The sequence below is a fragment of the Ornithorhynchus anatinus genome, chromosome 3 (assembly GCF_004115215.2).
Source record: "Ornithorhynchus anatinus isolate Pmale09 chromosome 3, mOrnAna1.pri.v4, whole genome shotgun sequence".
In the NCBI taxonomy this organism is placed as follows: domain Eukaryota; kingdom Metazoa; phylum Chordata; class Mammalia; order Monotremata; family Ornithorhynchidae; genus Ornithorhynchus; species Ornithorhynchus anatinus.
The window spans coordinates 7496806-7520795 of record NC_041730.1 but is presented as its reverse complement, the minus strand read 5'-3'; the positions used below and the strand labels follow the sequence as shown (position 1 = coordinate 7520795).

Below are 23990 nucleotides of genomic sequence, written 5' to 3'. Positions count from 1 at the left end.
GAGGGAAGGAGCTAGAAGGGACTGTGATGAGAAACGGGGGGGGGGAATTCTAGGGGTGCTCAGAGGGGTGGGGCAGGGCCAAACTCTGGTGGGGAGAGACTAGCAGGGTTTGGGATGGGGGGCGGGGAGAGGTGCAATATTGGAAAAGGCTAAAGAAAAGGGCAGTCTGGGCTCTGGTTGGAAGGATGAAAGGAAGGGGGCAGATTTCAGGGACCCAGAAGAAAGGGCCAGAGCTCAGGGCAGGGTGGGGAGCCACAGGGTCAAGGGTCGGGGGGATCGGCGTTCTGGGTCATGGGAGGGGGGAGAAGGGTGGCCCTGGTTTGACATAGGGAAGAGGAAGGGCTCCGGGACGGGGGCTGAGGGCTTGAGGGGTGGAGTTTGCAGGACCAAGAGCTCTGCTGGGTGGCGAAGCAGGCTGGGAAGGAGGGGATCAGGATCCTGGGGAAGGGGAGGGAAAGGCCAAGATTTCAGGGAATCTTGTTGTACTTCCCAAGTGCTGTGCTCTGCAGGCAGCAAGCAGTAAAAGTTCAGTAAATACCACTGATTGATTGATTGAGTCAGGGGTTTGCGTGTTGGGGGGGCAAGACTAAGGGGTGGGGGTGGGGTGGGGAACTCAGGGAAGCCAGATTCCTTACGATGTGCAGCTGCAGATAGTCCCCGAGGCCGGAAGCACTGTCCACCCGGACCAGCACGGCGCTCCGCTGGTGGGTGCTGAAGCCCACGGCCAGCCGATCCATCCGCGTGCTGGGCCGGTCGTTGGGGGGCCACGTGTAGGTGATGAGAGCCCCCCCCTTCCCAAAGATGTACGTCGTCCCAGCTGTGGAGAGACGAGGGAGGGAGGGAGGAAGAGAGGGAAGGGAACAGGGACGGGAGAAGGGAGAGGAGGGAAGAGAGAGAATGAGACCTCGGGGTGGAAAGCCAGGCGCAGGCGGTGAGGTGCCGGGAGCGGCAAAATCACCTAGTTTGGACCGAGACCCGGAGGGCCAGGACCCCTGGGTTCCGGTGGAGGGGTGGAGGTTGAAGCTGGGATGCCCAATGCGTCCAGCACCTCACGGGGAAGCGGGAGGGACCAAGAAACCCAGAGATGCCGCTGTCTCATCAAGAAATCAGGCCTTAATTACAGCTACATGGCGAGAGGACAGAGAGAAGGAGGGGCTAAGGGAGACACAGAGGCGCAAGGGCCCAGTCAATGGGATAAAGACCCAAGTGTGTGGGCCCCTGGTGGCTCACTCTCCTGTCCCTCCCCACTGTGCTGAGGTGGCCCGGATGACGGGCTGTCCTAAAAACACAGGAAAAGGGCAGTGTAGAGGTGGGGGGTGTGTGTGTGATGTGCACGGGCATAGGCACCCAAGTATTAGGCTGGGGGTTTTGCTGCTGAAGAAGCAGTGTGGCTTAGTGGAAAGAGCACAGGGTTGGGAGTCAGAGGAATGGGTTCTAATCCTGCTTCCGCCGCTTGCCCGCCCGTGACCTTGGGCAAGCCGCTTAACTTCTCTGTGCCTCAGTTACCTCATCTGGAAAATGGGGATTGAGACTGTGGGACAACCTGATCGCCTTGTGTCTATCCCAGCGTGTAGAACAGTGCTTGGCACATAGTGCTTAACAAATACCGTTATTATTATTATTTGTTCTGGGTTGACTCGGAAGGTACAGTTCCGGCTTCCCTCCCCCAGCCCCAGCTCCCCGCCCCTCCTTTCCTCACCCTCGCCTGAGTCCCCTGCCTCCCCGTTGTGGCCAGGGAATGTGTCTGCTTATTGTTATATTGTACTCTCCCAAGCACTTAGAAAAGTGCTCTTCACACAGTAAGCGCTCAATAAATACGATTGAAGGAATAAATGCCACTTCGCCTTATCCCTCCCCCAAACCCAGGCTGCCCAGCCTGTCTTGATCCCCACCAAGAGCCGGGTACCACCTGGGAGATAAAACAGCTGGGCCCAGGGCAGCCTTCACCTGCCTTCTTATCTGACCTGCCCCTGGCTCTATTCTCTCTTCCTTCCCAGGCTCAATCTATCCAGGGCTGGTCTCATGAACTTGCCTAGAGAGGCACTGCCAGGTCCATCCATCTTCCGGGCTCCGGGCACGGTGCCTTGTGCCCCGAGGGACCGTCCTCCCCTTGCCCACCCAACCGTGCAGCTGAGTCTGGGGTGGGGCCGTGGCACCGCCAACAAGAACGTGGCTAATTTCAGGGCTAGGGGAGGGTGAAGAATGACCTCTCTTGAGGCTACGAGTTGGCGGGAAGAATGAGGGTTGGGGAAGCTCGGGTGAGGGGGAGAGACAGACAGACAGAGATGAAAAAGAAGGACGGTGAGACCTAGAAAGAGGGAGGGATGGGGCGGGGGGGGGGGGGCTGGCAGAGCTGGAGAGCTCTCCCTTCCCTCTCCCCTCCTCCCCCCCGACTCCATCTCTCTTTCTCTCTGTCTCCTCTGCGCCATCCGGCTGCCGGGGGCGGGTGTGAGGTCCCTAACGATCTCAGCCCCAAAATAAACCCCATTAGTCGCCACGTTCCCTCCTGCGGCTGCCCGCCTCCCCGGGGCCCGGAGGGTGACTCCGAGGGCAAAGGGCGGGAGCCGTGGCCTAGTAGCAAGTAGCTTTGGAGTCAGAGGTCTTGGGTTCTAAATCACTTGCCTGTTTTGTGACCTTGGGCAAATCACTTCCCTTCTCTGGGCCTCACTTACCTTACCTGTCAAATGGGGATTAAGAGGGTGAGCCTCATGTGGGACAGGGACTGTGTCCAACCTGATTAGCTTGTATCTACCCCAGCGCTCAGAATAGTGCTTGGTACATAGTAAGCGCTTCACAAATACCTTAGAGCAGTAGGGTGTAGTGGATAGAGCACGGGCCTGGGAGTCAGAGGTGATGGGTTCTAATCCCGGCTCTGCCACTTGTCTGTTGTGTGACCTTGGGCAAGTCACTTCACTTCTCTGTGCCTCAGTTACCTCATCTGACAAATGGGGATTGAGATTGTGAGCCCCAAGAAGGACAGGGGACTGTGTCCAACCCGATTTGCTTGTATCCACCCCAGAGCTTAGTACAGCGTCTGGCACCACATAGTAAGTGTTTAACAAATACTATTATTATTATTAATGAGGAGGGGGTCCAGGATGGGGGGCGGGATTTAGAAGGGAAGGGCTCATGGGGAGGAGAAGTGGATGGGGGAGCAGGGTCGAGAGAGGCGGGGTTCCTGGGGAGGAGGAGCCTGGGGCACTGGGGGGGAGGGAGGGGCCTCAAGGCTCCCTTTGGGAGCGGGAAAGGGAGGTCTCTTATTTCGGGAGAACATAATGGAGCTAACATGGGCAGCTTCGTGGCAGATTAGATTCATAAAAAGTTTAATTAAATAATTAGCCACTAACGACTCTCCTCAGGGTACTTAATGGGGGCTGGCCGTGGGGTTGGGGGAGGGGGTGGGGGGGAAGGGAGACTTGGGCTAGTGAGAATCTGGAAGCCAGGCTATATGGGGTCTGGGCTAGGGAGTTTAGGGCCCAGGGCCGGCAAGGCCTGGGGAGAAGGGGGCCTGGGTTTGGGAGGAAAATGAGAACTGGAGGGCAGGACGCTCGGGTCCCGGGAAGGGGGCAGCTGTGGAGAGCAGGGGATTGGTGATGGGACGGAACAAGGCGTGATTTGCAGAGAAATAAAAACTCAGGTTGCAGCAGGCCCGGTGGTTAAACCGCTTCCTCTGGGAATGTCTCCCACAACCCAGCCGGGTAGGGGCTCTCCGGGACCCAGACGTCCTGGCCCTCCCAGCCCTGTCAAATTCAGAGAGGCGGTAACTAGCAGGGTCTATTTTGAGAGGAGGGGGGAAGGCAAGGGTGGGAGGAGAAGTGGGGCAGCGAGGGCTGGGGGACGCTCGGTCCTGGGAGGGGGGCCAGACCGTGAGCAGGGACTGTCTCTATTTCTGTATCGTACTTTCCCAAGCGCTTAGTACAGTGCTCTGCACACAGCAAGCGCTCAATTAATACGATTGAATGAATAAATGAATGAATGAATGTCGAGGGCTGTTCTGGCGGCAGGCTTGAGCTTGGGGTTCCAAGAGGGGAAAAAATTATTATTATTATAGTATTTAAGCGCTCAACACGTGCCAAATGCTTTTCTAAGCACTGGGGTAGATACAAGGTAATCAGGTTGTCCCACGTGAGGCTCACAGTCTTAAGCCCCATTTTCCAGATGAGGTAACTGAGGCACACAGAAGTGAAGTGATTTGCCCAAGATCACACAGCAGACAAGTGGCGGGATTAGAACCACGTCCTCTGACTCCCAAGCCCTTGCTCTTGCCTTTAGGCCATGCAGTCCCGCAGAAAGAGGGGGCGAAGCCCTTTCCCAGTCTACACCGGACCCCGCGGAGTCCTGGGGGTGGTTGGGGGGTGGGGAAGGGCCAGAGAGTAGGTTTCCCCGGCTTATTCATTGACAGGAACGTCATAGTGACGTCTAGTTGCTGCTGGTGAACGCATCTCCCCACCCCCAGGCTGCCCTCCAGAGTCAGGACACCCCATTTTCGAGTGGGGGAAGTCGGGGACAGTGAGTCCCAGGGAATACCCAGACTCCCTGCACTCTAGCTCCCAGCCCTGTCTCCCAATCCCTGACCACCCCATCCCCCAGGCCTCGGGGTCCCTTCCAAATGCAAGGCCTGGGGATGGGTTGAGGGGGGGACACAGCCTGGGGGACAGCCTGGGGGAGGGCGACTGAGCTCGGGGGAGGATCGAAGGCAGGGGAATGGCTGGTGGCGGGGTGTGTGGGGGGGTCCTCCCTGCTCCCTCTAGGGGGAGGCTGGGAGGCAAGGGGCTGGGGGTGGTGGGAGGCCTCAGCTGGTAACAAGCCCCTCAGCTCCCATCACTGCAGCACTCCGGAAAATCGGCTGTTTCCATGGCAACCTTAATACCCAGAGTCCTCCCTTCCCCCTCTGCTCACGCACTGAGCGTCCAAATGAGGGCAGAAGTGGGGGGGTACTGTTGACCTCCCCTGAGCCCCCCCCCTTCCTCCCCAGATTGCAATCAAGGGGTCTCCGCCCCTGAGCCCCCAGCTGCCCCGGAAGTGGGGGGTGGGGGAGACCCTTGGATCAGCAGGGAAAGGCTTCATCTCCCTCCAACCTCAGAGGAGCGCAGATTAGAAGGACCAAGGTCCTGGCCCCCCCAAACCTCCCATCTTCCCTGGGCTTTCCGCTTTTGCGAAAGCCCAAGGTCCAGGCTGGCCCTCCCCTGGGCTCCTGCCCCCTGGAGCGTCACAAAACCTGACTCAGGCCCAGAGGCCTTCTCCCAACTCCTCCCAGGGTGATTCCCATCCTTTCGCACCCCGGGGGAGAGGGAGGAAGGGGAAGAAGAGGAGGAGGAGAAGACCTGGGCAGTCACCCTCCCAAACTGAGCCCCGGTCACTCCCAGGCTCACACCTACACTCAGTCATACCAGACACACTTGCAATCACGCGGATCCAGCCATGCATAGTCACAGGTACAAATACCTGCAAGCGAAGACCCGTGCAGACACTGCAAGACCCACGTCAATACAGTGACAGTCACACATGGACATTCAAACGTACAAACGCAGAGATACAGACATAGAAGCAGGGGCAAATAGGGACAGATGTGCAAGTGAGTATAGACATACAGCAAGAGACACTGACAGAATCCTAGACACGGAAACGGAAAAGGAATGGATCCAGGGATTCACATGCACACAGACACCCCGATTAGACCGTAAGCCCGTCAAATGGCAGGGACTGTCTCTATCTGTTGCCGACTTGTTCATTCCAAGCGCTTAGTACAGTGCTCTGCACATAGGAAGCGCTCAATAAATACTATTGAATGAACATAGAGACCTGGAATACAGGAGGAAATGTGTATACACACACACTCACATCCAGAATAGAGAGGTAAATGAGAACAGTGCTCGGCACATAGTAAGAGCTTAACAAATACCAACATCTACACACACAGACATAGAGACCCAGCAAAAGAGGGAAATGTGTACATATATACACAGAACATACAGACCCAGAACGCAGAAGGAAATGTACACACAAGCATACACACAGAGAAATCCAGAACAGAGAGGGATTTGTGTACACAGACAGACATAGAGATCCAGCATATAGAGTGAAATGTGTACACACACACATACACAAAACATAGAGACCCAGAATACAGAAGGAAATGTACAAATATACACACACAAATAGATCCAGAAGAGAGAGGGAAATGTGTACACACACAGACATAGAGATCCACCATAGAGGGAAATGTGTACACATAAACATACACACAGAACATAGAGATCCAGAATATAGAAAGAAATATGTTCACACATAGACAGGGAGACCCAGTATACAGAAGGAAATGTACACACACATGCGCACACACACAGAGACACACACATACACACTGACATAGAGATCCAGAATACAGAGGAACATGTTTGTACACAAAAAGAGAGAGACCCAAAATACAGAGGAAAATATGTACACACACACACACACAGATATAGAGACCCAAAATGCAGAGGGAAATGTGTATATACACAGATACAGGGTCTCAGAATACAGAGGGAAATGTGTATGAGAAGCAGCATGGTGTAGTAGATAGAGCACGGGCCTGGGAGTCAGAAGGTCATAGGTTCTAATCCTGGCTATGCCACTTATCTGCTTTGTGACCTTAGGCAAGTCACTCCACGTCTCTGGGCCTCAGTTACCTCATCTGTAAAATGAGGATTGAGACAGTGTCCAACCCGATTTAGTTGTATCCGCCCCAGTGTTTAGCACAGTGCCTGGCACATATTAAGTGCTTAACAAATACCATAATTACTATTAATTATACATGCACACACACGCATACACAGAGACACCTAAAACACAGAGGAAATGTGTATACATACACACAAGCACATACAGATGCAGAATACAGAGGGAAATGAACACACAAATACAGGCGCACACACACATGAACAAACACACACACACCTACAAAGAGACCCAGAATACACAGGGAAATGTAGATACACAGGCACACACAAGCAAAGACATACATGCAAAGAGATCCAGAATACATAGGGAAATGGAAATACACACAGACATAAAGGCCAGAACACAAAGTGAAAAGGAAACACACATAGAGACCCAAAATTCCGAGACAAATGAACACGCGCACACACACATACAAAGATATCCAGAATACAGAGGGAACCGAGACTACGTATACATACAAAAAAATACAGAGGGAAACAGACACACACATACAGAGACCCAGAATACAGAGGGAAATGGGGACACGCACAAAATTACAGAGGAAACTGCACACACACACAGACATCTACGGAGACCCAGAATACAGAGGAAAATGAATACGGCCACACACACACACACACATATAGCCACACATAACACCGAGGGAAACGGACACACAAATATACATAGAAACCCAGAATACAGAGTGAAATGGACACACACGAACACACGCACACATGCACACACAGCTGGAATCGGCCCCGTCGGGGCTCCAGACCTGTAGAAGATGGGCCCCTCCCTTGGTTTCCCCAGCTCTGGTACTCCCCTGCCTCCCGCCCTTCCGCCCTAGGCCCTTCCCCAGCTTCCCGGGGGGACCCCACTCCTGAAAAGCCCTGGCTCCTGGCCCGGTCTCCCCCTCTCCTCTCCCCTCCCCGCCTAGCCGGGCCAGGGCGGATTTATTAGGCGACTGCTATCACACTGCAGCCGGTTTATTACGCCAGGGTGGGGCCTGTCCAAGACTGAAACGCTTTTATTACAATAGCTGGGAAATGCTTCTCGGACAAGGGAGGTGAGAGGGGTTTATTGGGCTAGGGAGATGGTTCTTTGGCCAGGGAGGTGTTCACCACATCAACCGTGCAGCTCCTCCCCAAGGGCTCCCCGTAGCCAGCTGAGGAGGCATTTATTACGCCGGAAGAGGAGGCTCGACACCCTCCCCTTCCTTGCCCACAGGCTGGAGGGAGGCCAGGACTCCCCACGCCTCGGGCCTTGACCCCGGAGGGCTTCCCGTCTTCCCCTTCTGGGATGGGACCCTCTTTTGTGACCCAGAAAGATTCCAGAGATGGCGGCATTTGCAAACCACGTCCCAAAATGGTGACCCGGAATAATCCCAGAACACCCACTCCCACGGATGGCGGTTGCCCTCAGCAAACCGAGATCGCATCCAGGACCTCCCGGGCGGCGCTACTCTAGAACTGTTCCCGCAATGCTCCACGCAACCCTCGGGCCTCCTCAGCCTAGACCCCACAAAAGGGTGTTGCACCCACTGATCCAGAAAAAGCTCAGACGGCGATACACGTCCCCCTCCTCCCACCCTCCATGTGAGCCGGAACTTTCTAGACAGCCCCCACGCCCACACTCAATCATCGGTCTCAAAAGGCAGTGAGTGAAAGCTCAGGAAAAACTCGGTGCCAAATCCCTTTCCATATTCCAAACTGCCCAGGTGGGAATGCCTTTGTAATACTGAACCCATTCCGGAACTCTTCCATTTTTTGCTCCATAATCCCAAGGCAGTGTAAAATAACCTTACATCTCTAGAACACTGAAGGACATCAAGGCCCTGCATAATCCAGAAAAGGCCTCCCGGCAAAAGTCAGACCCAACAGGCGGTGGAGAACCAGAATCGTGGTCCCAGAATTCCAGTTCCAACGCCTCCCGAGACCCAGAATCCAATCTATTGTTCCCTCTTGATCTGGGGCTCCAGGTTTTCCAAGAAAACTGAAATCTGATCCAGAACCCCAAAGAACATTCAACATATTTGCCCCTTCCAGCTTAGAATCCTAAATTAGCGCGCACAAATCCGGAATCGTGGCTAATGGAGACGCCTCAATCTACAGCCTCAGCACACCAGGCCCCTCTAGGCCTCTGGCGGCCACTGATCCAGAAGTCTGGGTGGGCCTTTCTCCCCAAGAGATTCATGGGAGAACAGAAGGGGGAAGGATTCCAAGATGGAGGGGCCGAGAGGGTGGGCGGGGACCCTGAGTACAAAATTGGGGGGTGAAGGGGAGAAATGCAGGGATTTCTGCAGGGATGGGGTGGGAGGGGGAATCGGTCCATCCCCACTTCCTCAGCTCCCAAGTCTCCTGGTCCTTCCTCTCCCCAGCCCCCCAACCAGGATTTGGTGCACAAAGAATCTGTCAGCGGGTGTCTGGTGGGTCGATACAGGTGTTATGTAACTGGGAAGGGGGGAGGAAGACAAAGGAGAGAGGAAAACCAAGAGGGAGAAAAGGAGGAAATGTGTGAAGGGAGGGATGAGGGGAGAAGCGAGGAGAGCAAGGGAAAGAGGCAGAAGAGAGGGAGATGAAGGGAGAGTGGAGAAGACTGAAAGAGGGATGGGGAGGGATCCCTTCAAACTGGACTGTATATTGGGAGTGGCCAAGAAGGAAAGAAGCCCCATCTGGAGGCAATATTCCTCCATCCACCCCTCCCTCGCTAGGCCCGATTCCTGTCCCCTCTTGTCCCAAGGCCTGGGAAGAGCCATGATATTGGGGCTCAGCTCAAAGAGAGTCTTGGCTCTCCCCACAGCTTAACCCCAGCTTCCCCCATTCTTTCTTCCTCTTTCCCCATCTCTCACCCCCTGCACTGTCATCCCGGTCTTCCCCCGGCCCCTTGCCTCTCGTCTCCTTTCCTGCCCCTACCCCTGCAGGATCGAGGCTGGGCCTGGCCTCCTCTCCTGCTGGCCTCCTCTCCTAATTCTCATGCTCCCAACCCCATCTCCCTGCCCCTCTCTTTCCCACCATCTCCTCTCTAGGGGAAGTGATTCCCCCACCGGGTCTCCTCCAATCTCTTCCCCATCCGCTCCCTCCATCTTTCTCCATGTCCTCCCCATCTCTCCCTTCTCCCAGGCCTCAATTTTTCCACCCTCCCCAGCCTCTCTATCCTCCTTCACTTCTACCCAACCCTCCCCATCTTCCACTGCACCCTCTTTCCCACCCCTTGATTTGTCTTCCTCCTTCCCCGTGCGTCCCCCCGACTTCCCCAACTCCCCTCTTCCTCTACCCTTCGCCTCCTCCAGCCCCTCTCTCCTCTCTTTGCCTGCTTCCCATCCTGAAGGCCCGAGTGCCATGAGTCCAAGATGGGCAAGGCTGGTCGGGGCAGGGCTGGGCCGGGGGACGGGGCCTCCACCCGGAAGGAGGATGGGAAGAGGGGGAGGAGGATGAGATGGAAAGTCCAAGAAGAGAAGGGTTGGGGAAGATGGGATGTGGAAGCCATTAGCCCTAGCAGAGCCACTAGCCCTAACATTATAAATGCCCCCTTGGGACAGGAAGGAGAGGAGCAGGAAAGAGGTGGGAAGACAGAAAAGGACAGATCAGGGAAGGAGGAAGTTTGGGAGAAGCCAGGAGGTTAGGAGGGGCTGGAACTGCAGAAGCCCAGGAAGGAGGGTGTGTGTCGGGAAGGGAAGAAGGATGGAGGGGTATGAAGGGGGGGTGGGGGAGGGCAGAAGGGGAAGCGGGAAAGAGAATGGAAGGTAAAGAGGAAGCAGGGGTGGGGGGAAAGAGGGGTCAGATGGCAACAAAATGGTGGGGGGGGGGAGGGTGACAGAAATAAAGTGCAGGGGACCCAGAAGGGAGAGAAAGGGTGAGGGGTCCGAAAGAAGGGGCGGGGCATAGATAATAAGAATAAAAAAGGGGAGCGAGGGGGCATACAATGGCGGGGGGGAGGCTGAGGGCCGGGGAAGGGGGAGATGGCAGGGAGAAGTGAGCAGGGGAAGGGAAGGAGAAGAGAGGGGAGGCAGAGAGGGGTGTGAGGAGGTTGAAGGAGTTGAGAGCCGCACACAGGGGAGAGGGGTTCCCGGGGGAGCCGGGGTCCTGGGCGCCACTTACCGTGCCCGCCGCGGGTGAGGAAGGGCATGCGGTTGATGGCGATGGGCACGGTGCCGTGCTTGCTGTGGAAGTGGTGGACGTGGTGGGTGGTGCTGAGGCTGGAGGACACCCGGGCCCCCTCCCCCGTCCCCAGCAGCAGCAGCAGCAGCAGCAGCGGCAGCAGCAGAGGCTGGGCCGGGCAGGGGGCAGGGGGGCAGGGCGGGCACCCCCATCGCCCCTGCCCGCTCCCCCCGGGAGGCATCTCTGCCCGGGCACCGGCCGGATCACAGGGCCATGGCCGGGGGGCGGGCGGGGGAGGGGGGCGCGCCGCCCCGGGGAGCCCACCCCCCTCTCCGGTCCGAGCCCCGGGGGCTGGGGACGGGGCCTGGAGGGATGGAGGGAGGGATGGAGGGATGGAGGGCTGAGCGGATCCCGGGCCTCGGGCCGGAGCCCTCGAAATCAGCTGGATCCCTCCGGGGGAGCCGGGATCCGCTGGGCGGTAGCCTCAAGGTCCGGGACGCCTGGGTCCATCGCGGGGGGCGGGTGGAGGTGGGGGGGCTAGGGGTCTCCCCGCATCTCCGCCGGGGGCGAGGGGAGGGGGGCGTCAGAAGCCGGGGGGAGCGCCCCGGGGAGGGGGCATGATGGTGCCAGGGAGGGGGAAGGGATGGGGAGGGGGAAGGGATGGAGGGGAGGGGGCGAGGGGAGGCGGGGGTGGGGGGGAAATCCTGCGGAAAAACAGCCGGGGAGGAGAGGAGGGGGGAGAAATAGAGGGGAAGGGGGGACGGAAAGGAGCAGGACGGTGGGCAGACAGGAGATGGCGAGGGAAAGGGGTGGGGGGCCTGGGAATTGGGGAGGGGGCCGGGAAAAGGCTGGGGGGTGGGAGGGGAAGGGGCGGAGGGCGGCCGGATCCTTGGGGAGGGGGTCGTGGGTGTCAGGGCGGGGAGGGGGGGTCCCGGGAGGAAAAGGAGGGGAGAAGAAGGGGGAGAGCGGGGCGCGACGCCGGCGGAGCTGGAGGCAGCCGAGTGTTGCTGCAGAGGCAGGGACCGCTGAGGAGGGGAGAGAGGGAGAGAGGGAGAGGAGAGAGGGAGAGGAGAGAGAGAGAGAGGGGGGAGGGGAGAACAGGGAGGGAGGAAGGGAGGGAGAGAGGGGGGGAGGGACGGACCGAGCTGGGGAGGGGGCAAGGAGGAGGGACAGCACCGGCTCCCAATCTCCCGCCGGCGCGGGCGGGCTTCGAGGCCTGGCACCTGGAGGGGCTGCTTTCCCTCCTCTCCCCCTCTTCTCCCTCTCCCCCTCCTTTCCTTTCCCTCCTCTCCCTCTCCCCCTCCTCTCCCTCCTCCTCTCCCCTCCCCGTCCCCCTCCCCTCGCCGGAGAAGGGGCCTTGCTGAATAATTGAACAGAGCTGAGGCTGACAGGAGAGACCGCCCTCCTCCTCCTCCACCTCCTCTTCTTCCTCCTCCTCCACCTCCATCCGGCTCCCACACCCCCCCCCCCGCCCCCGCCATTCTCCTCAGCCCCCGTGTACACGGCCACATCCCCGGGTATACGCGCCCGTCCACATACCTCAAACACACGGGCAGACACACAGAGACACGGCTACACAGCCGGGATGGCACCCGGGTACCATTTCTGACACACCAAGAAACCCGCCCTCACGCACTCACACGCGGATACACGTGTACACAGGTGGACACACAGGTGCCAGGCAGGCATCGCACGCAGACGCCTGCGCGCGCACACACAACCCTTGCAAACACACCCAGGGAGGCATGCATACAGACTTAGGATCAGAGATGCACACACAAGACCATAGGTGCACCCACAAAGGGACATGCACACACACACACGGGGACATGCACACAACACCATAGGCATACCCACACACGGACACGCCGACATGCACAACCACAGACACAGACGCAGGGACGCACACACATACACTGACATACAATGCCATTGACACACATAGGGCCATCCACATGCATGGATTTACACAGTCACAGACCCACACCCAGAGACAAACACATTAATCCATAGGCACCCACATACACACACCCTGAAAACACCGCCACTGACACACACACGCATGGGGTCACACGCATACACTGACATGCAATGCCACTGACACACAGGGGCCCCCACATACACGGACATACACAGTCACGGGCCCACACCCAGAGACACACACACAAATCCGTAGGCACACACATACACGGACATACACGGTCACAGGCCCACACCCAGTGGCACATACCCAGATCCGTAGACACCCACATACACGCACCCTGACAAACACCGCCACTGACATACACACGGGGTCACACACATACACTGACATCCAATAGCCATAGGCTCACACACAGGGACACACACACAAGCTTGCCCGTGGAACCCCTTGCAAACACCCCCAGAGGAAGCAGCCCTGCAGTCCCGGGGAAACACACCCATATGCACACATAAGAACATGCACCTACTCTCCGGTCCTCCTTTCCTCTTCCTTCTCTCTATCTAAGCGTCAGGTCCCAGGGTGTGTTGAGGGAGGGGGGCAGGAGAGACCCTAACCCATTACCTCCTCCTGGGAACACCACGGGGACAGCGGGGGGGGTGGGGGGGCCTCCTGCTTGCCGGCCTGCCTGCCCGGCCCACTTGCCCGTTTCCAGCCATCTCTGGCTGTGATCCAGAGGGACATTTCCCCAATTAGGATCATTTCCCACTGAGGCCATTTCCTGGGCTGTTTCCTATTTCCCCGTCTTTGGTCTGGGGAGGGGGCGGGAGAGGGGGGGAGAAGGGCGGGGTGTCGGGCCCTCGTTTATACCGCCCCCGCCCTCAGAGTAGCCCCGTCCGGGCTGCCCACACAGCCGTGCCAGCTGGGCCCTCTCCCCGCCTTTGCGGAGAGGGTTTGATGGAGGAGGAAGAGGAGGAGGAGGAGGATGACGAGGAGGAGAGGGAGGAAGAGGAAGAAGAGAAGAGGGAGGAAGAAGAGAGTGGGGAGGAAGAAGAGAGTGAGGAGGAAGAGGAGAGGGAGGAGGACGAGGAGGAGGAGGAGGAAGAGAAGGGGGAGGAAGAGGAGAGAGAGGAGGAGGAAGAGGAGAGGGAGGAGGACGACGAGGAGGAAGAGGAGAGAGAGGAGGAGGAGGAAGAAGAGAGGGAGGAGGACGACGAGGAGGAGGAGGAAGAGAAGAGGGAGGAAGAGGAGAGAGAGGAGGTGGAGGAAGAAGAGAGGGAGGAGGACGAAGAGGAGGACGAAGAGAAGGAGGAGGAAGAAGAGGACGAAGAGAAGGAGGAAGAGGAGGACGAAGAAGAGGAGGAGGGGGACGAAGAGAAGGAGGAGGAGGAAGAGGGGAGAGAGGAGGAGGAGGAAGAGAGGAGAGAGGAGGAGGAGGAAGAGGAGGACGACGAGAAGGAGGAAGAGGAGAGGGAGGAAGAGGAGAGAGAGGAGGAAAGGGAGGAGGACGACAAGGAGGAGGAGGCGGAGGAGGATGACCAGGAGGAGGAGGGGGGCGAGGAGAAAGAGGAGGGGCAGCTCTATTCCTTTGCCACATCCGCTGGGTCCGGATGCAAGTGTCCAGAGCTGTGGGCGCACACTCCCCCCACCCACCTCAATCGGCCCCCCACCAGCGGCACCCTCAGCGGCAGGTGATGTCACGGGGCGGGGGGGGGGGGCGGGCAGGGGGAGAAAGAAAGCTGGGGGAGGGGGTTGGAGAGCCGGATGGAGGGACTGAGGAGGGAGGACCGGAGGAAGGAGACAGAGATGGAGGAAGAGATCTGGGGGTCAGGGAGGGAAAGGGGAGGGGGGAGAGAAGATAGTGGGAGAGATAAGGAGGAGGCAAGTGAGAAGGAGGAGGGAGGAGGTGGAGGGAAGGATGGAAGGGGGCGAGACAGGAAAGGGAAGGCTACAAGGGTGGAGTAGGGCGGGCAGGGGTTGGGATCTGGACATCGATTTCAAATTGGTTTTCTAAGGGAAAATAGTAAACAAGGACCCCACACTCTCCCTCTGCCCCCAAAGAGAGAGAGCCCCCAAACCCTCCCCCTTTTCCTCCAGGGGCATGGGGGGGGGGGCTGTCCCGAGGGAAGGCCCCCCAGACACCCAAATTAACGGGCCGGTGGGCGACCAGAGACCCCTCCCCCCCACCCCACAGGAGTCAGCCAGGGGAGACTGGGGTGGGGCCCCCACCTTCCTCGTTCCCAGCTCTGCTGCCCCTGGCTTGATTCTGGGATATCGATAGAGGAGGCTCGGAGCAGTCAGGAAATTTATGGGCCCCGGAGGGAGGGAGAGAGGGGGAGGAGCCGGTGGCGAGAGGAGAGGAAGGGAAACAGCCCGGAGGCCAATCAATATTAGTCCGAGTGGGAATTAGAGAGAGAGAGAGAGAGGGATGGGATGGGGTGGGGTGGGGTGGGGGGAGGAGAGGAGAGACACAGAGACAGTGAAACAGAGACAGGGAGAGGTGAGAGAAGCAGATCCAGGGAGACCCACAGAGAAGGAGGGAAGGGAGAAGGGAAGCAGGGCAGGAGATGGGGAGGCAGGGGATATAGGAAGGGATTCACAGAGACATGGTGTGAGGGGGAGGCAGAGAGACACCCAGGGATAGAGGGAGACCGAGAGACCCAGAGATAGCAACACACCACACACACACACACTCACGAGAGAGAACGAACCAGAGCCAGCCGTAGGGCAACAGAGGCAAAGACAGACACAAAGATGGAGACAGAGACTTAAACTCAGAGAAGGAGGGGTGGAGGGAAGAGACCAGATGGAGAGAACGACAGAGGCGGAACCCAAAATGAAGCGAGAGGAAGAGTCGGACCCAAACAGGCCCAGCAGAAGCCGGAAGAAGCTGCTGAGCGCTTAATAAATACAATTGAATGAATGAATGAAGAGAACAAGGGAGAGGAGAGCCCAAGTACAATGGCCTGTCATCTTGCTAGCCCTGGGCAACGTGTTCTGCCCTTCTCTCTGTCTCAGTGTCTCCACCAACCAGCTTTGCTTCCATTCTGCCTCAGTCGCCCTCTCTGCCTCTCCAGCCATCTCTTTGGGGAGGCAGCGTGGTCAGATGAAAAGAACCTGGGTCTAGGAGTCAAAAGACAGGGATTCAAGTCCCGGCCCTGCCCCGGGGTCTGCTGTGTTTCCTTGGGCAGGTCACTTAAACTCTGGGCCTCAGTTTCTTCATTTGTAAAATGGGGATAAGAAAGATCGTGAGCCCTTTACAGAATAGGGGGTGTGTCCAATTTGCCAATTTTGTATCTATCTCAGTGACTGCTACATAAGAGGAGTTTTAAAATGTCATCATCATGATGATTATGATTATGATTTTCCCGCTCAGGGATTAGGTGCCAGGAACAGGCTTCCTCCCTGGACTCCAGGCCCTGCTATCTCCCCCGATCCCGCCAGCCCCCTCCAAAGGCTGTAAATGGGGAACTGAGGCAGTAGAGAAGCATGCCCCCACACCCCTGCAACAGCACCACTAACCCTTGAAATAGCATCCTGGTTCTCTCTCTGGATCTCTCTGCCTCTGTGTCTCTCTCCACAACCCAGGCCTCCCTTGATGCCCCCACAGCTGCTCTGCCATGGGCCAGTGGGTTTGGAAACCGGTCCTCACCGCCCCACCCATCTCCAACCCTGGTCGCCAACCCTCTTACCCCTCCCCACCACCGCCCCACTCTCTACGCTCACAGGACACCCATTCATTCAATCGTATTTATTAAGCGCTTATTATGTGCAGAGCACTGTACTAAGCGGTTGACCCATGACACCTCCAGACTCCTGGACAGAAGCTACCGAGGAAGTTCCTCAAGTTCCAGACTGGCAGCCCACCTCTCAGGGTCCCTTCAGAGGGATCAGAGTTCAAACACGTCACTGAAGTCCCGTTGGCTTCTCCGGGACCTTCCATGATCAACATCACCGGGCCCACCTTCCCTCCAGGCTCCTTCAAGGGATTGTGATTTCAGCCCGATCCTGTTGCTCAACGTCCCCAAAACACACACACACCATCTCTCCCACGCACCGTCCCCACCCCACTTCCAGGCTCTGACAGGGATAGCCTGAGTTCTGTGGCCAGGAGATGTTTGTTGGGGAGTGGGGGGGGGGGGGACTGTGGGGCAGATTCCTGCCAAAGCCCCATCCCCAGGCACCTCAGGGTCCCCTGGGGCTCCAGAAATGAGTCCCAGAAGGGAAACTGTGGATGAAATCCAACCGCAATCACCGTGGGAACCAGCGCAGAGTTCTTTGGGGACTAGGGGATGGCGGCGGGGTGAAGGGGGAACACGGGGAGAAGCTTCCCTACACAGCAGAAACGAATGGCCAGGCCAGGCCCGCCCAGGGCAGACAGCACAGAGGCTGGGGAATGGTGAGTTTGTGGGCATCTCAGGGGTTCTCTCGCTACCTCCCATTTACCCAGCTGAGGGAGGAGGGCCTGCTCCCGGGGTTTTGGGTCCTGAGGCAGCCCCCAAACCGTATGATTGAAGCCATATCCCTCCGACTGGGGCTGGAGTTGGCCTGATGGCCAGCCAGTCAGGGCACTGGGTAGCACCTCAGGGATCACAGAAACAGTAATATTCATTCAGTCGTATTTTGGGGGCACTTACTGTGCGCAGTGCACTGAACTAAGCACTTGGGGATAGCACTTAGTGTAGCTGACCATCCAGGCCCTTGCCTCTCCCCACTCCAGTCCATACTTCATTCAATTGTATTTATTGGGTACTTACTGTGTGCAGAGCACTGTACTAAGCATTTGGAATGTACAATTCGGCAACAGATAGAGACAATCCCTGCCCAACATCGGGCTCACAGTCTGCTGCCCGGATCATTTTTTTTTTTTACATATTCAGGATATGTCACCCCACTCAAAAAACTCCAGGGGTTGCCCATCCACCTCTGCAACAAACAAAAACTCCTCACCATTGGCTTTAAAGCACTCCGGCACCTTGCCCCCTCCTACCTCACCTCATTACTCTGCTACTACAACCCGAACCGCACAGTTCGCTCTTCTAATGCTAAACTTCTCACTGTACCTCGATCTCGCCCGTCTCGCCGCCGACCCCTCGCCCACGTCCTGCCTCTAGCCTGGAACGCCCTTCCTCCTCAAATCCAACAGTCAGTTACTCTCCCCACCTTCAAAGGCTTATTGAAAGCATATTTCCTGCAGGAGGCCTTCCCTGACTAAGCCCCCGCTTTCCTCTTCTCCCACTCCCTTCTGCGTGGCCCTGACTTGCTCCCTCTGTTCTTCCGCCCGCCCAGCCCCACAGCACTTACGTACATAGTTATAATTTATTTATTTGTATTAAAGCCTGTCTCTCCCCCTCTAGACTGTCAGCTCTTTGTGAGCAGGGAATGTGTCTGTTTATCGTTGTACTCTCCCAAGTGCTTAGTACAGTGCTCGGCACACAGAAAGCGCTCAAATACGACTGAATGAACTGAATGAAGGAATGAGAGGAACTGGGCTCGGGGATAGGATTCAGTGCGGGGAGATCAGTGTGGGGGAGAAGAAACCAAGACACAATCTCCCACCCTGGCCAGGGTGCCAGGGTGCCCAGTCGTGGCTGGCAGCAGGGGCCAGTGATCCTTGGCTACCAAGATGCCAACCCCAAGACGTCTATAAGAAAATCCCTTTCCCACAAAATGTACGAGGCCCAACAGCCTTTGTGAGCCACCGACGCACAGTCCAGTCTCCCCAGGGGAAGGAAAGCCAACAGCCTGCCTCAGAGTTTGAGTCTTATAAAGCAGCAAGTTTATCCTGTAGAGCTGCCCACGTCACACCCACCTTTTCTTCAGATTGTCGGGTCCATCGGGACGGGGCCTGGGGTTTCAGCTGGCCACAAACATCCGGACACTCAACGCTTAGGTTTCGATGAGGTTAAAGAGGAGGCGCCCTGCCCCTCACCCCCGCCCCCACAAGCCTTCCAGAACCTGGGTATCTCATTTCCTTGCTCAGTTCTCCCCTCCCCGGCCTTTGCAGAACCCAGGATTCTCAGCCCATGCTAGGTGTGATTATCTCCAGAAGCGAGCCGGTTTCGGATTACAGAGAGAAAGGTGGTCTGGGAACTCTCAGGCCTCCTGTGGGGGTGGCATTACCTGCTCCCGAATACAAGTCAGAATAAGCAGCAAGTTTATCCTCTACCCAGCCCATACCCACAGTTTACCATCCCTCTGGTGACAGCAGTGGGGAAACGGCAGTGCCCACTCAGAGTCTACTGGGAAACAGGCCCAGTGCCCTCCTGGGAGAACCAACCGTGCCCATCATCTGTAGCTTGACTGCAAAGTTCTCAGAGGCCAGAACCCCTCGCGAGGCCACCCCGGTAGCCTTTTTCCCGCATCTCGCTTCCCAGTCTGCCACGCCGCACGCTGAGAAGCAGTGTGGCCTACTGGATAAAGCACAGGTCTGAGAGTCAGAAGGACCTGGGTTCTAACGCCGGCTCCATCACTTTTCTGCTGTGTGACCTTGGGCAGATCACTTCATTTCTCTGTGCCTCAGTTATCTCATCTGTAAAATGGGGATTAAGACTGTGACCCTCAAGTGGAACATGGACTGGGTCCAAACTGATTAGTTTGCATCGACCCCGGCGCTTAGTACAGTGCCTGGCACACATAAGCGATTAACAAATACCATAACAAAAACACCGCACAGACCCCAGAAAACGGAATGATAACGAGGCCCTTGGTGGGGCATAGAGCAGCAAGTTCAACCTGTGCATCTGGCAATACTATCCTCACGTGGAAGAGAGTTACAGTTGGTCAAACCTCTGTCTCAAGGGGGAGGAGCTAAAGCAGGAAGCAATCTTCAGTATTCTCTCACGTGCTGTGCATAAAATAAGCACTCAATATATACAATCGATGGATTGATTAATGGATAAGGCATAGGGACAAGAAGAAGAACTCCCAAATGCCTCTGGTGGCATCATGGAAAGTTGAAAGGAGCGGGTGGAGGGGAGGAAGGTGGGCTTGAAAGGGGCCGGGGCAGCTCTTTCACTGGGGAGGGGAGAGAATAAAAAGGGATTGAGTGAGACTTCCCTCCCCCTCAACACCCTGTCTCACCCCGCCCCCTTGCAACAGTTCTGAAACAGACTTGAAAAAGAAAATCATCACTCTGTCAAGCCGCACTAGACAATTAGCCTGACATCCCGCTCGTTTTCGCGATAGTCAACTGGACTTTCGGGGGTGGGGGGTGGGGGGCAGGTGCAGCAAGTTTATCCTGTATACTCCAAAGGACACTGGGAAGGAACGGAGAACTGCGAGCTCAACTAGCCTAGTTTCTGACCTGTCATGGGCAGGTATTTGTGTGTATTTGTGTTTGTGTGTGTGTGTATTTGTTTGTGTGTATGTGTGTGCGTGCGTGTGCACACTCACATGTGAAAGCAACAAACTCGCCCACCCAGGGGAAGGGTTCAGAAGCAACGAATTCCTGGGAGTCAGGAAGCAGCAAGTTTATCCTGCACGGTTCCTGATCACATCCTAGCAGGAGCCAGGGAGAGGAAAGCAGCAGACTCACTCACTGCTGCAAACCTCTAGGAGAAGGGAACGGGAAGCCACCAGTTCATTCTACAAAGCCCTTCAATGCATTCCCCGTTTCTCTCCCCCACCCCGGGTGACCTAGCATCCCCTCCGACACCGGGCACTGGCACAGGCCCCGGGCAACCCCCGCGTGACCCGTCCCCCTCCTCCCTGGGGCAGAAACTCACGGTCGTTGCAGACAGGACCCCCGTATGAGGTCATGGAGCAGTCGCAGGTGAAGCCGTCCCATTGCTGCAGGCAGACGCCCTGGTTGGCACAGGAATCTTCGGTGCAGGTGGTGCTGGGGCCTGGGGAGGGAGGGACGGAAGGGCACGACGTCCCGCTCAGCCTGGCCCTGCCCACCCCCCCACACCCACCCCCAGCTCGGCTCGAAGAGGCAGCTGGCTCTAATGATGACGATTTCGGTATTCATTTTGCACTTACTAGGTACCAAGCACTGTATTATGCGGTGGGGTTGATAGCAGATATTTAGTTTGGACACAGTCCCTGTCCCACACGGCTCCCATTCTAAAGGTAGGGAAAGCCAGGATCTTATCACTATTCTACAGCTGAGGGAAACCGAGGCTGGCAAAGCAGCATGGCATAGTGGATAAAGCACGAAGTCAAAAGGTCATGGGTTCTAATCCCGGATCCACTGCTTGTATGCTGTGTGACCTTGGACAAGTCACTTCACTTCTCTGGGCCTCAGTTACCTCATCTGGAAAATGGGGATTGAGACTGTGAGCCCCATGTGGGACAGGGACTGTGACCAACCCGATTTACTTGTATCCACTCCAGTGCTTAGTACAGTGACTGGCACATAGTAAGTGTTTAACAAATACCACTATTAGTGTTAGTATTATTATTGAGTGATCTCTCAACAGTATGCAATGGGTCAGGGGCAGAACCAGGTCTAAGCTCTCAGGTCCTTGCTCTTTCCATTATGCCACACAGCCTCTGGCAGCATTTATGTCAGTGGGCATGGCTTGAGCACTCTCTGCCCATTATGTGTTATAAATTATTTATTTAAATTAATATCTGTCTCCCCCTCTAGAACATTTTTATCAAAGCTCTTGTATTGTACTCCCCCAAACGCTTAGGACAGTGTTCTGCATGCAGAAAGTGCTCGGTCAATACCATCTGATGATGGTATTTCTTTCTACTTTCCTCCTTCCTCCTCTGACCCAACCCCTGCCCATCCTGCCGGGGAGCAAACATTGGGGCACGTGTCCGGTGTCCCGGCCTCGGGGACCCTTGGCCGTCATCTCGCTGCCAGCCGGAGGCAGCCCAGCCCTGCCCAACTTCACCAGCCTCGACGACGGCAGCATCCTGGCCCACGGCCTGCCTCTGGCCCGGAAAGTCCTCCCTCCTCAAATCCGCCAGACAATTACTCTCGGCCCCTTCAAGGCCTCAGTGAAGGCCCATCTCCTCCAAGAGACCTTCCCAAACTAAACCCCACTTTTCCTCATCTCCCACTCCCTTCTGCGTCACCCCGACTTGCTCCCTTTGCTCTTCCCCCCTCTCCCAGCTCCGCAGAACTCAGAATATCTATCGTTATATTTATCTGTATTGATGTCTTTCTCCCCCACGCCCCCAAACTGTGAGCTCGTCGTGGGCAGGGATTGTCACTCTTTATTGTTGTATTGTCCTTTCCCAAGCGCTTAGTACAGTGCTCTGCACACAACAAGCGCTTAATAAATACGACTGAATGAATGAATGGATGAGAAGAGCGGGGAAGCAGCCTCCACCAAAGGCAGAAAGTGCGGGCTGGACCACTCTGGGGGACCTGCTGGGGGAGCCAGGATCTCTCTCTCCCACTGGTATCGCCCCCGTGCCCCGACCCAGACCCCGGGACCGCAGCGGAGCGACTGGATCCTTGGGGCTGATCCAGACCACCCTGCTTTACTCCTGGGGGGGCCACGGATCTCCCTGACCTATTAATGGGGGACCACAGACCTCCCTGTTTTACTATTGAGAAGCAGCATGGCCCATTGGCAAGAGCACTGGCTTGAAAGTCAGAGGACATGGGTTCTAATCCCACCTCCGCCACTTATCAGCTGTGTGACTTTGGACAAGTCACTTAACTTCTCTGTGTCTCAGTTACCCCATCTGTAACATGGGGATTAAGACTGTGAGCCCCATGGGGACAACCTGATTATCTTGTATTTCCCCCAGTGCTTAGCACAGTGCTTGGCACATAGTAAGCATTTAACAAATACTATTATTATTATTATTATTGACTCATCTGTGCCTCAGTTACCTCATCTGTAAAATGGGGATTAAGGCTGTGAGCCCCGCGTGGGACAACCTGATTACCTTGTACCTACCCCAGTGCTTAGAACAATGCTTGCAACATAGTAAGTGCTTAAAAAATACCATTATTATCATTATTATTACTGGGGGACCACAGACCTCCCAGTGTTGCTTAGTGGATAGACCATGGGCCTGGGAGAAAGAAGAACCTGGGTTCTAATCCTGAGTCAGCCACATGTCTACTATGTGACCTTGGACAAGTCACTTCACTTCTATGGGCCTTGGTTACCTCATCTGGAAAATGGGTATTAAGGGTGTGAGCCCGATGTGACACAGGGACTGTGTCCAACCTGATTAACTTGTATCTACCCCAGAGCTTGAGATCAGTGCTTGGCACATAGTAAGCGCTTAACAAGAATGATTTTTTCTTAAACAGAGGGACCACAGACCTCCCTAGCTTACTACTGGTTGACCCCAGACCTCCACGGGCCCACGGGCTTTGGGTCAAACCCAAGTGGCAGCTGATCCTGAGACAGCGCATGAGCCCCGGAGTCAGGAGACGGGGGTTCTAATCCCAACTCTGCCGTTCGCCTGCTGTGCAACCTCAGGCAAATCATTTCATGTTTTTGTGCCTCTGTATCCTCTTCTGTAAAATGGGGATTCAATAACTGTTTTCCCTCCTCCTTGGACCGGGAGTCCCATATGGGGAAGGGACTGTGTCCCACCTGACTGCACTGTAGTTTCCCTGACACAGCACAGGGTTTGGCACATAGTAAGCACTTAAATACGATTATTATTATTCTTATTGCTATTGTTACTAAACGCTGCTTGACTTGGAGTAATTAATCCCAAGGGGAAGTGTTTTAGTCCAGTGCTCTGCACAGAGTAAGCACTCAATAAATATTAGTGATTGATTGATTGAGGGGTTATCACCCTTTCCCAACTGCCCCACTGGACAGCTCTCTTAGCCCACCCAACTTGTCCCCTCCTCCAAGGGGTGGGCAGCTGGTTCTAGGGGATGGGGTTGAGGGCAGGAATAATTTCTTCCTTGCAGAATGGGCCACGTGAACCCCCTGCCCCCACCCCACCACTTGCTCTCCCTCCGCTCTAATCCAGCTCTCTCTTCCCTAGGCTGAGTGGATGGGGATGATGGCAGCTGGCTCCGGGGTGGGGCAATCCAGCTCACAGGAATGGCCTAGCTCTCCCCCACGGGCGCTCACCATCACAGCCCCTCTCCACCTGCCCGATCCGGTGCAGGGCGTCGGCGATGAGGTCCGGGAGGCGGCCGTTGAGGTCCACAGAGGCCAGGCACCCTTGAAAACCGTCGCGGGAGGCCACCAGTTTGGGCAGGTTGTTGAACATGTTCTTGCTGAGGCCTCCGATGTACAATTCACCTACGAGAGGGAATGGGGTCAGATCCCTGGGCCGCCAGCCCCTAGGCAGGACCCTGGCATCCGCCCCTCGGCTTCTCCCCC

General features: G+C 56.3%; 1 protein-coding gene across 37 annotated transcripts in view; it reads right to left on the bottom strand.

Moving 5' to 3' along the window:
* Positions 1-23990, bottom strand: part of NRXN2 (neurexin 2) — a 176888-nt gene that overhangs the window by 78637 nt on the left and 74261 nt on the right. For 33 of the 37 annotated variants that reach the window (XM_039911367.1, XM_029061746.1, XM_029061768.1 and 30 more), the window contains 3 exons: positions 23736-23909; positions 20451-20570; positions 636-817 (listed from right to left, as the gene is read on the bottom strand). In XM_039911367.1, the coding sequence (XP_039767301.1) occupies positions 636-817; positions 20451-20570; positions 23736-23909 (476 nt within the window). Of the gene's footprint in view, positions 1-635; positions 818-10802; positions 11361-20450; positions 20571-23735; positions 23910-23990 lie in introns of those variants that run through there. The other 4 variants (XM_029061777.1, XM_029061778.2, XM_029061776.2 and 1 more) reach the window with 3 other exon arrangements.